Source organism: Chelonoidis abingdonii, chromosome 21, assembly GCF_003597395.2.
Source record: "Chelonoidis abingdonii isolate Lonesome George chromosome 21, CheloAbing_2.0, whole genome shotgun sequence".
Classification (NCBI taxonomy): Eukaryota; Metazoa; Chordata; order Testudines; family Testudinidae; genus Chelonoidis; species Chelonoidis abingdonii.
In genome coordinates, this window is record NC_133789.1 from 13,468,382 (window position 1) to 13,481,448 (window position 13,067).

Consider the following 13,067-nt stretch of genomic DNA (forward strand, 5'->3'; position numbering starts at 1 on the left):
TTCTTTACTACAGTTTCAACCAATTTTCCTGCTACTGAAGTCAGGCTTACCAGCTTGTAGTTACCAGGATCACCATTGGAGACATTTTTAAAAATCAGCGTTACATTAGCTACCTTCCAGTCATCTGGTACAGAGGCTGATTTAAGTGATAGGTTACATACCACTTAGTCATTCTGCAATTTCATATTTAAGTTCCTTCAGAACTCTTAGATGAATATCTGATGCTCTCTAAGTCCTGGTCACTTATCAATTCAATTTGTTCCAAAACCTCTTTCTATTGACACCTCAATGTGGGACAGTTCTTCAGATTAGTCACCTAAAATGAATGGCTTGGGTCTCCCTCACATCCTCTGCAGTGAAAACTGAGGGAAAGAATTCATTTAGCTTCTCCACAATGGCCTTGTCTTCCTTGAGGGCTTTCTGTAGCAGCTAGATCGTACAGTGGCAGGCTTCCAGTATATTTAATTTTGTTTTAATCTTAGTTTTTGTGCCTTTAGTTCTTCAAATTCGTTCTTTGCCTGCCTAATTATGCCTTTACATTTGACTTGCCAGATGTTATGCTCCTATCTTCCTCACTAGGATTCAATTTCCAATTTTTAAAGGATGCCTTTTTGCCTGTAAATCCTCATTTACTTTGATTAGCCATGGTGATTTTTTTTTGTTCTCTTACTGTGGGTTTTTTTTTTAAATTATTATTATTTGAGGGTATACATTTACTTTGAGCCTCTGTGTTTTTAAACAGTCTCTATGCAGTTTGTAGGCACTGCATCCTTGTAACTATTCCTTCTAATTTCCATATAATTAGCCTCTTAATTTTTGTGTAGTTTCTCTTTTTGAAGTTAAATGTTACTGTGGTGCATTTGTTTGGCATTCTCCCCATCCCTACCCCACTCCCCCCATGTTAAATGTAATTACATTGTTACTGAGCAGTTCAGCTATAGTCACCTTTTGGATCAAATGCTGTGATCTACTTAGGACTAAATCAAGAATTGCCTCCCCTTGTGGGTTCCAGAACTAGCTGCTCCTAGAAGGAGTTATTTATGGTGTCTTGAAATGTTCTCTCTAGATCCTGTCCTGAGGAGATATACCCAGTCAATGAGAGAATTGTTGAAATTGTGTTTTCTGCATTTGTAGTCTCTAATCTACCTGAGCATTTCACAATCACTAGGTGCCTGGTAGGATATTCCTACTGCTATACTTTTTTTGTTCAAGCATGGAATTTCCATCCAGAGTGATTCTATTGTACAGGTTGATTTATTTAAAATGTTTACTTTGACTATGTGTTCTGTCAGATATAGCACCACTCCCACACCAGTATGACCTACTCTGTCATTCCTGTATACTTTGTACCCAGGTATTACCTTGGGCCATTGATCACTCTCATTCCAGCAACTTTCCACACTGCCTATTACATTCATATCCTCATTTAACATCAGGCACTCTAGTTCACCCAGCCGAGTGCTGTGTCACCAGTAAGCTGTGCTATGCAGGTCATCTGGGAACAGGGATTTGTCCAGGACTTCTCCAGGGACACACACTGAGGACTTGGGGGCTGATGTGTGCCTATCACTAACTTCTAAAGAGCGAGTGGGGCCAGTGGAGGCCTGGCAGGCTGAGCTTGCATTGCCAGGGGCTGGTGATGTTGGCGAACTGACCCATGCCAGGAACAAACAAGACTTCCTCACACTGTTGGTGGGTGGTAGCGAGGTATCTCACAACCCTGGCTATCCCCAGGAAGCACTGTAGAACCACAGTCACCCAGCTCTTCAGGAACAGTGGGAAAGGCTCAAGCAATGTAACAATCTCCTCTGCTATTTTTCCTTTACTGAAACCCAGTTAGACCTGTAGCTGTGTCTAGTCCATGCACTCTGTTCTTGTAGGGAGTCCTTATACGTACCTGATGGAATGAGAGACCCTGTACGACTACCCCTTTCTCTGGGTCCTCCCGGATTGCTAGAGGGCCTTTCGACTCCAGGAGGTCATGAATCTGCTCATTGTACACCTAGAACAAAGGAATCAAGAGTAAACATCCTAAACGGCGACCCTAGGAAGCTGGGTGCAGGAGGCCAGAGGAACGTCTTTGCATGGAGGGAGATGACAGTATCATAGATTACAACAGGAGCGAAGAGAGTGGACTTCAAACAGGTCAGACAAGTTCTTCCTAGGGAGGAAGGGCTGATTCTCTGGAAAGGCTTTACAAAAGTTCCATCAAGGAAAAGTGCTGCAGCACCACAGATGCAAGCACCTATTTCCAAGGACAGCTTTAGACCGTTACAAGGACTTTATCCCACGTCACTGCAACTGCCCTTCTAAGGGCCCCTTTCATCCAGGAATCTCATAGTGCTTCACAAATACGAAGCCTCACAAACCGCATACCCCTTAATCATCCTTGTGAGCAGGGAAGTGTTGCCATATTACAGAGGCCCAGAGAAGTGAATCTGCGTATTCAAGTTCACATAAGCAGTTGTAGAGCTGGGGACAAAACCCTGTTTACTGATCACCTGAGAGTCCAGACTGGGGATTTCAGATAGACTCTGCTCCAACAAGGAAGTTGGGTGTAGACACAATACACTGTGTTGGACTCAGTAACGGCCTAGGAGAAGGGACTACACAAGTGAAAAATTTCCCTCCCTAATGGTAAAGGCAAGCACAGGAGAGTCACTGTCGACTGTTTGTGGAGCAGAGAGAGGATGCCAAAAAGCTAGTGGGAAAAATGGAGAGAACTTCTTTCCAGCCCCAGAAACACCTGGACTAGTCAGTGGCATCGTGCTATGGAATATCAGCAGCTTGCTGGCACCATACTGAACCTGAGGGGATAGAGCCATGTAATCCTAACTACTGCACCCCGAGACTCCTCCTTTAAGGTGGTAGCGGATGGAAGGGGGTAGTGTCAGACACCCGGGTACCTCCTGGTAGGAGATGAGCACCTCGCAGCTTTTCTCTTCCTTCCTCTCCTCAATCCTCTTATAAAGCTCCACCATGGTGAGGTACATGATGCCTGGACTCTTCTCAGAACCCAGCATGGTGTAGGTTTTTCCTGCACCTGTTGCACCATAGGCGAACACTGGAAAAAGACAAGACACTAAAAATTCAAAGGCCAGAAAACCCACTATAATCTAATCTGTCCTCCTACATATAGGCCAGAGAATTTCACCCAATAATTCCTACAACCCCCTCTGGGGTTGAGCCAAGGTCTATATTTTATAAAAGAAAGATGCTTATCTTGATTTAGATTTCAAGTTACAGAGAATCAGCCTCATCCCTAGATAAATTATTCCAATGGTTAATTACCCTCATTGTTGGAAATTTGCACCTATTATCTACTCTGTTTTATGTAGCTTCAGCTTCCAGCCACTGGATTTCATTATGCTTTGTGTATGCTAGATTAAAGAGCCATGTAATATCAGAAATCTGCTCCCCATCCCATTTAGATACGTATAGACATGATCAAGTCATCTCTAACCTTTTTTCTTTAATAAACTCATGAGACTGAGCTTTCTAAATCTTTTACTATAAGGCAGATTTTCCAGACCTTGACTCATTCCTGCAGCTCATCTCTGAGCCCTTTGCAATTTTTCAACATCCTTTTAAAAAGTGTTGACCTCCAAATAAGACATTATATTATAGTGATTTCAGTCTCTCCCCATTAACAATACTTTGTACTTCTACAGCATCAAAAATATGTTGCACAAGAAGGGCATGTTAAGAGACAGCCAGTCGCAGGTCTGTTCTCACAACGCATCCCAAAGAAAGCCAGAAATAGAACCTAGGAGTTCTGATGCCCAGTCCCATACTCTAACCACTAGATAACTCCCTTCTGTTTTTAGTTCCTTATTACTGAACCAGCATGGCTGACTTGCAGAACTGCATTAATGTCTTTATATCAAAGGGGAGCTCCATGTTTGGTGGGTCCAACAGAAGATGGTAGCAAACCGGACAACTGCCTGGGGCTCCACAGCACAGGGGCCCCACACCGAAGGGGCCTCCATGAAGCTAAGGTGCTCAGCTTCTGCTTCAGCCTCTGCGTGGTGGGGCTCAGGGCCCTAGGCTTCAGCCCTGCATGGCAGGGTTTAGGCTTTCTGCCGCGAGCCCCAGTGACTAACACTGGCCCTACTTGGTGGACCCCCTGAAACCTGCTCGCAGCCCCTCAGGGGGCCACAGACCCCTGGCTGAGAACCACTGGTCTACAGGAATACAGGACTGACCAGGCCTGATCCTCTTTGAGCCAGTCCCATCTCAAGTGAAGTTATTAAAGTTTAATTGTGTGGACCAAACAGTGGGAAGGTGGCTCTGTTGGGAGAAATCAAATGAATGAAAGAGACTGAAAGAGCCTCTTCAACATGCAGCAGCTCCCTGCAAATTACAGCGCAGGATGTGATAAAAATTCCCCTCATACGTGCTGCAGGCAGTTGGCTCAGGCCCTGAGCAATGGTATTTGCATACTTAACCCTGCCATGTGTTCAGTTAACTCTGTATGATGAAGCCAAATAAAATGCCATAGCAGGGCTCCTTACCAGAGCAGTTGTATCCATTCAGCACCCCATCCAGGAGCTCCTTAGTTGTGTGCTGGAATACTTCCTCCTGTGTAGCACTCTCACCAAACACTTTGTCAAACACAAATTTCAGGTCCTTGCCCCTGCGCTTGGGGGCATCATGTCCCCGGAAGCCTGTAAAAACTCCCGATAGACAGGGTTCCTCAGGGTCAAACACCAACATGCTGTCATCAATCACCTGCACCATAGCGTGTCGACTCCCTTCCTGCTCCTGCTGAGTCTGGGGCCGTACCCGCACCACCACTGCCACATTGCCCTCTTCTGTGGGCAGGACTGACACCATGATTGCAGAGCAGCTTCAGTCAGTGCTGCATCCAAAGAGGGAACAAAAGCCACAGTCAGAAGCCGGACACTGAATACCCATCACTGATCACTGGATTCACAGCTTTTCAACAATCCAGAGAGGTTAGCAAGATGAATGGATCCGAATTAGCAACCACTTAGGGAACTAACTCTCTCTTCTCAGGGCAATAGACCTCTTTGTTTAAGAATACTGGACTGCTGTTTGCCATATGTTCTCGGCAATCAACCTATTTGCCTCTCACACACTGTGTAATGCTCTAAATGCCAGATTTACAGACTGGAGACTAAAGCCTATGTATCTGCAGAAGTACAACATGGGAACCTTGCCTCTCCCCCATCCCCTCATGCCTCCCATCACCAGCACCAGTGCTCAACCACCTGCAGGAGAAAAGGACTTCAGTCCTTGGTCTTTCTGCTGTGACTATTGATAAAAAGGCAGTTAGCACTGCCAATTGAAATGATGTTTTGTTTACAGGGTCACCTATCCAAACACTAGACTGACATCTGCCCAGTTCATTTCATATAACAGCAGTCATACTTGGTCAGACCAATGGTCCATCTAGTCCAGTATCCAGTCTTCCAGCAGTGGCTGGTGCCAGATGCTTCAGAGGAAATGAACAGAACAGGGCAATTATCAAGTGGTCCATCCTGTTGTCCAGTCCCAGCTTCTGGCAGTCAATAGACATTGACCTATCCTCCATGAACTTATTTCTTTTTTGAACCCAGTTACAATTTTGACCTTCACAACATCCACAGCAATGAGCTCCACAGGATAACTGTGCATTTTGTTGAAAAAAAATGCTCTCGTTTGTTTTAAACCTGCTGCCTATTAATTTTAATCAGGAAACTTCTGTTGTGTTATGTGAAAGGGTAAATATTAGGGCTGTTAAGCAGCTAAAAAAGTTAATCATTGTTTAACAGCACAATTAGTCATAGGAGAATACCATTTATTAAAATATTTTGGATGTTTTCTACATTTTCAAATATTGATTTCAATTACAACACAGAATACAAAGTGTACAGTGCTCACTTTATATCGTTACAAATATTTGCACTGTAAGAACACCACAGTATTTTTCAATTCACCTAAGCACTGTAGTGCAATCTTTTGATTATGAAAGTTGAACTTACAAATTTAGAATTCTGTGCAAAAAATAACTGCATTCAAAAACAAAACAATGTAAAGCTTTAGAGCCTACAGGTCCAATCAGTCCCACTTCTTGTTCAGCCAATCACCCAGACAAACAAGTTTCTTTACATTTACAGGAGATAATGCTGCCTGCTTCTTGTTTACAATGTCACCTGAAAATGAGAACAGGTGTTTGCACTGCACTGTTGTAGCTGGCGTTGCAAGATATTTACATGCCAGATGCACTGAAGATTCATATACGCCTTAATGCTTCAACCTACATTCCAGAGGACATGCATCCATGCTGATGGCAGGTTCCGCTCGATAATGAACCAAAGCAGTGTGGACAGACGCATGTTAATTTTTATTATCTGAGTCAGATCCCAACAGCAGAAGGTTGATTTTCTTTTTTGGTGGTTTGGGTTCTGTAGTTTCTGCATCAGAATGATGCTCTTTTAAGACTTCAGAAAGCATGCTCCACACCTCATCCATCTCAGATTTTGGAAGGCACTTCAGATGCTTAAATCTTGGGTCAAGTGCTGTAGCTATCTTTAGAAATCTCACATTAGAACTGTCTTTGCATTTTGTCAAATCTGCAGTGAAAGTGTTCTTAAAATGAAAACATGCTGGGTCATCATCTGAGACTGTTCTAACATGAAATATGTGGCAGAATGTGGGTAAAACAGAGCAAAAGATATACAATTCTCCTCCAAGGAGTTCAGTCAAATTTAATTAACACTTTTTTTTTTTTTTTTTTAAACAAGCATCATCAGCATGGAAGCATGTCCTCAGGAATGATGGCCAAAGAATGAAGAGGCATATGAATCTTTAGCACATCAGGCATGTAAATATCTCATGATGCCAGCTACAATAGTGACATGCGAATGCCTGTTCTCACTTCCAGGTGACATTTTAATTAAGAAGTGTGCAGCATTATCTCCTATAAACAAACTTGTTTCTCTTGTCCACTCAGTTCTACTTCTTGTTCAGCCAGTTGCCTTGTAGACGCTAAAGTTTTACATTGTTTTGTTTTTGAGTGCAGTTATGCAACAAAAAACAAACTACATTTGTACATTGCACTTTCATGATAAAGAGAGCAAAGAGTCCTGTGGCACCTTATAGACTAAGAGGTTTAGGAGCATGAGCTTTCGTGGGTGGATGCATCCGACAAAGTGGGTATTCACCCATGAAACCTCATGCTCCTAAACGTCTGTTAGTCTATAAAGTGCCACAGGACTCTTTGCTTTTACAGATCCAGACTAACACGGCTACCCCTCTGATACATGATAAAGAGATTGCACAAAAGTACTTGTATGAGGTGAATTGAAAAATACCATCTTTTGTTTATCATTTTTACAGAGCAAATATTTGTAATAAAAAAATAAAGTGAGCACTGTACACTGTATTTTGTGTTGTAGTTGAAATAGATACATTTGAAAATGTAGAAAAACTTCCAAAAATATTTAAATTTCAATTAGTAGTCTATTAACAGGGCAATTAATTTTTTTGAGTTAATCATGAGTTAACTGTGATTAATCCACAGCCCTAGTAAATATTCTCCACATGATTCACGCACCCTCCCAGAGCCCTCACCCCAACCTCAATTTTGTGAGCATTCATGGCCCATCATACAATTTGCATACCCAAATGTGGCCCTCAGGCCAAGAAGTTTGCCCATCCCTGATCTGGTGGTGAAAGGTCACACAGCCTCCTCTTGTACTTATTAGCGCAAGGAGACCAGAGAAGGGGGTCATGGAAAATCCCTGCTGATCCCTATTAGCTTCTCTGTTCCAGATCAGCAAAACCCTTTACTTGGGGCATGAACAGCCCGATTGTCAGAGCTGTCCCACCCCACAGACCCTCCTAACGCCAGCGGGACTTGCGGGTATTGGACACTGGGGCAGGGAGGACGGGACACACTGACGCCACGAGCGCGCCCGCTCCAGCAGCGCTGTGGACGCCAGGGGGGACGTGCCCCGCTTCTAAAGGAGGAAGTGAAGAGCCCCCCCCCACCCCCCCCGCTCGGCGGCCTCCTGAGCGCGCGAACGTGGCGTTATTTCAGACCTGCCCCCCCGGGCTCCCCGCGTGCACACGGGTTTATTGAGGGAACGAAGCGGGTGAGGGAGAACCTGGGGCAGCGCGGGGAGGAGACCGGCCGGGCGCGCCCCGCGGCGGGAGAGGCGCCTACAAAGGGGCTGGAAGGGCGGATCCCAGCGCGCGCCGGGTTCGCGGCCCCCCCACCCGCAGAGGCGCTGAGTGACAGCGGGGTGGGACCCAGGGCTCCCCCTGGCGCTCCGGGGGCCTGGAGAGGCCGCGGCTCTTACCGTGGAACAGGGCCCAACCTCCCGCGCGACCAGCCACTTCCGCCTGCCGCCTTTCAAATCACCCGGCAACGCCCGGCCGCTCTCCCCATTGGCGGCCAGCCTTCTTCTGATTGGCTCCGCGCCGCCAGGGGGAGGAGCCGTTCCTGTCACACACCCAATAGGCGAGTCCTCAGGCGGAGGTTGGGGTCGCAGGGCACGCCGGGAGTTGTAGTTCTTTGGGGTCTGGCCCCTTGGGGATGGAGGCGCGGGGTCCCGCCCCAGGGGGGCGCCCCGGGCTGCAGGTCACTGGTCAGGCCCCCTCAGCAGGATGGACGGGTCCCATTGCCAGCTCAGCCACGGCTGCTATGCAGTGATGTTGGGCATGGCCCAACTTGGGGCCTCAGTTTCCCCACCCGCCGCATGGTAGCGCTGAGCCCCTATGCTTAGCTAGATATTACTGGGTTTTATTTGCTTCAGTGCCAGCGGTCGAACACCTAATATACACCCAGGCTGGGTTTGTCAAACCCGCCTATTTGGATACCTGCTTACCATTAAAAATCAATGGGAACGTCCCTTCGGAGGCTTTGAAAATCCCAGCTCCACAACATACAACTCTAGGTCATGTGGAAGAGGCAAGGATTTCACATCCCTTAAGAAAGCCGTGGAAATATCCTTTGGGATTGTCAGTTTTATTTTGATAGTTATGGGGTTGAACTGGACTAACAGCCCTTCCATGGGGTGGGGGCAGCCAGTTTGTGGGGAGCTGGTGAGGCTGAAACAAATGAAGCTGGGGTGAACATGCAGCAGAATAAAGCAAACACTGTAAACTGAGTCATAAGGTGGTTCTGCTGTGAAGGCTCACCAGGCCCACCAAAACCAAACAACCAAATTCATCCCTGGAGTAAGCAAATGCAACCACAGTGAAGTCAATGGCTCTGCTTCAGAGCCAGGGAGATTAGAAACACATGATATGCTTTACAGGGACCCCTTCTGCTCTGTATAATCTTTCAGCTGGGGTGGTATTTGCAGTAATAATGGGCTGGTTCTAACAATATTCTACTTAACATAGCAAAAGTAAATGTCTAAAATCCCAGCCCCTGCTAAAACTTTGTTCCCGTTTATGTTTTACAAATTAAAAACATAAAGCCCCCAGCAACCTTCCTCCACACCCAGAGCCTGAAATACCCAGGAACATGGCCCCTTGTCACTCAGAATAGCTTTAATACACCCAAGATCATCCAACCAGCTCTTTCTAGAACAGGACTCACCAAGAAAATCCAACCTTACAAAAAAAAAATAAAATCAAAAAGACCCCAGAATTCCTTGGTGAGTTTGACCTGCCAATCTGGCCCCACAGCTGTAGAGATTAGGGTGCTCCACTTTGCCCATTGGACAACTCTCAGATGTTATCCCATTCCCTCCCCCTGCCAGGTATCTGCCACAAGTATATCAGGGTTTGGGAGTGCGGCATTCCTGATTGTTCACATTTGGTACATTATGCAGCTCCTGGGGTATATGGAAATTATACCTGCCAGCAAGTACAGAGGGCTTCAGTCTTCCCCATTTACCCAGAGAGCAGAGCATGCAAATTAGCCCATGATAGTTCGGCCACCACATGGAAACATCCAGGAAAATACTTGGTTCAGATCTGAAAATGTTTGGAAAGCAACAAAATTCTGTTCCAGGCCAGCAACCACACGTTCCTTTGTGATCTTTAGCCAGAAACTAATGCACTCGTGGGAGGTGGGAGACCCAGGTTTGAGTCCCTGCTCGGGAGCACAGGTATTTGAACTCAGATAATCCACCAAGGTGCAGGCTAGGCAGGAGCAAGGCACTCTCAAGCTCTCTTGTTGAACCTGCTCCACTTTAAATAACCACATACAAATTCACTGGGCCAAAGAGAGCAGCAGCATTTCTGTAGCCTGGTGATGAAGGCACTCATCTGCCATGTAGGAGACAGGATTCAAATCTTTCCTCTGAATGAGGCAGAGAGAAAATGTGAATTCACATCTCCTACCACCCACTTGTCTGTCGGAAGCACCGGGCTTCAGAGTTGTTCTCATTCACACACTGGCCCAAGGATTATTTCATATTTGTACAAAGAAGAGCAGCTTCAACAGGAGAGATTGAGAGTCCTCGCCCCTAGCACAGCCTGTAGCCACTGTTCAGGCTGCTCACCTAGCTGGGGGCAGCCTCTGACGTCAAGTTCCTGCTCCAGTGTGGGTTGAAATTGGGGACTTCTATGTTCTGGGCAAGCAGCCTAGCCATTGGTCTGAGGCTATAAATGGAGGGGGGTGGGGGGAAGACACTCTCACTGTTCTCAAACTGGCCTTGACAAATGTTTTCCCAGCCAAACCCAAGCTGGTCACATTTGCAAATTGTTTCAGGTTGACCAAAGCTGCATTTTTCAGCGAATAATTTATTTGTCTGAAAAAATTTGCCCAGCTCTGCTCATGGTCATGTTCCCCATGCTCCAGGTGGAGGAGACCATCAAGCACATGAAGCACTGGCTCTATACTGGAGACTTTAGCCCCCTCCAGCCAGTACTGTCACAGCGGGGGCGGGGAAGTGGATACAGATGGAGAAGTGTCTTTTTGGCAACATCTGTAGCCTAGCGCTGCTTTTAACATGCTCCCGCTGTGTGTGCCTCTCTCATTATCACCTCCTGGGGAGAGTTCAAGGTTTGATACCTGCCCGTGAGATTAGAGCAGCTCACACCTCAGATTCCAGAGCTTCAAAATATTCCTTCTCATTGCCAGGGAAAAGAGCCCTGCAAAGGCAGCCGGGAGCTCCGCAGCCAGAAGAGCAAAGGATAAATTCAGCATGGAAGGAAGGGGAGGCATCAAGTTCGCAGAGAATTGTTTGTGGAATGGCTTGTGCCGTAGCAGAGCTGTGTGTGAATCAGACTTCATGGTTCGAAAATGGCCTCTGATTTTGGGTGCCCAGCTTGAGACTTGGTACTTGGCACAGGAACAGGTGGGGCAAAGGGCCACCTCCGGACCGCCCTTGTTCTGGAGCCAGCTTTCATGATGAGTTAGAGCAGCCTCAGCGGCCTGTGGCTTTAAGGTTCCGTTTCAGCAGCTGAGAATAGCTGAAGTGCAGTTCCGGGGCCATGTCCTGTGCCAGGGACCGTGGTGGGAAGTGACATAGAGCCACTGTGTCGGCTTAAGCCATGTGGGGAGCCAGATCCACTGGCTTTGTGGACAGGCTGTAACAGGGCATGTCTACCCTGCAATTAGACATCCGCCACTGGCCCAGGCCATCTGCCTTGGGGTTGTGGGGCTCGGGCTAAGGGCCTGTTTCATTGTGTGTAGACATTTGGGCCTGGGCTCTGCAAGGGGGAAGGGCCCAGTGGCTGTGTGAGTCCAGCTCCAGGTAATGATCTGATCCTTTGCATTCCTCTAGTGCTTTTATTCTGGAGAGGTCACATTGCTGCTAAGAACTCCTCTCATTTTCCTTGTGAACTAGGGCTGTATGATCACCTTTGGTTTACGAATGGGGCACAGAAAGGGGTTATGACTTGACCACAGTGTCAGACCCAGGACTAGAACCCAGAAGTCCTGACCTCTAGGCCCCTGCTTGGTCATATACAGCAAGTTAAACTGGGGTTAGTTTGGCCATCACCTTAAGTTCAGTGTGCATAGTATTATTGGCTTCTCTGAGCAACATGTTTGGTGAGGAAGCTGGTAGCCTGGCACCAATGGTGTGTTTGCGTGAGAGTGTCTGGGGCCAAGGTGTAACAGAACAGGACACAAGGGGAGCGAATGATCGAATGAAGCAGAAAACACATATGCAAGTGCTACTTGCTCCAGGCAGCAGAGCCTCACTGGGGCTGTGTCCCTCTGAGCTAGTCACCAACCCTCCATGTGACAAACAGCACTGTGTGTGCCAGCTTCCCGGCCTGCACGGCTGATTCTGTGCCCTGGGGGATCATGAACTCAACTCCCACGCTCAGGGGGGAAATGAACCCACATCCCTTAGTACTGCCACACGTGCCCATTTCTAAGGGTGTCTGGGCCCCATTTTGCGAATTAAATTCAGCTGAGTACAGGATTTCTCATGATTTCAATGTCCTACTCTGTTGTGGTGTGCTGTAAACCAGCTGGTGTGTTCCACCCAGAAGTGCCTGTATTGCAGTGGAAAAGGGTATCTACCATCTGAAGAGTGCTTCAGGATCATTTGGGATGAAAGGCACGAGGCAAATGGTACCAGGGCTGATGAGGGGTTGTTCCTGGAGGGGTCAGGGGGTTGGAGACTGGCTCTGAAGCCAACTCCAGCACTAAGATTTGGATTCAGTGGTTCAGGAACCTCATGAACAGCTGCTAGGTCTGAGGTTACAGTCATGCTGGGCCTGGGTCCAGAGTAAGGGAGGTGCAGAGATGTCTTACCACTGGAGCTGGTCAGAAATTTCCCCACAGAAACCTGCCTGGACCCTGGTGGGCAGCAGCGGATCCTGGTGCTTCTGAGGTCAGCAGCTCAGGGAGAGATCAGCCATGCCTGGGTGTCCAGGCTCCCAGGAACTCCACAGTCCCAGCTCCATGGCAGGGAGCCTGGATACCGTGGGAGCCCTGACTCGAATTGAGCTGGCTCGGGTCTGCAGCAGGGCGCCTGGGGACCCACGCCTGTGGAGCTGGTAGCCTGGCGGCTCTGGGGTGGGTCCAAGGCTCTGCACCTCTGGAGCAGGGGCCTTCCAGACTGTGAAGCTGACGTGCTGGCAGCAGTGCCGGGCAGCTAATTTCCTTTTAGAAACACACTGTGGCAACGATTCTGAAACAAACA

General features: G+C 47.4%; 1 protein-coding gene across 1 annotated transcript in view; it reads right to left on the bottom strand.

The window, feature by feature from the left end:
- The window catches only part of KIF18B (kinesin family member 18B), a 30,174-nt gene extending 25,254 nt beyond the window's left edge, over positions 1-4,920 (bottom strand). The window contains exons 1-3 of the mRNA XM_075059782.1: positions 4,515-4,920; positions 2,907-3,064; positions 1,898-2,002 (exon numbers count right to left, since the gene is read on the bottom strand). Coding sequence (XP_074915883.1) covers positions 1,898-2,002; positions 2,907-3,064; positions 4,515-4,836 — 585 coding nt within the window. The 5' untranslated portion in view covers positions 4,837-4,920. The remainder of the gene's footprint in view (positions 1-1,897; positions 2,003-2,906; positions 3,065-4,514) is intronic.
- Between the last annotated feature and the right edge of the window lie 8,147 nt (positions 4,921-13,067).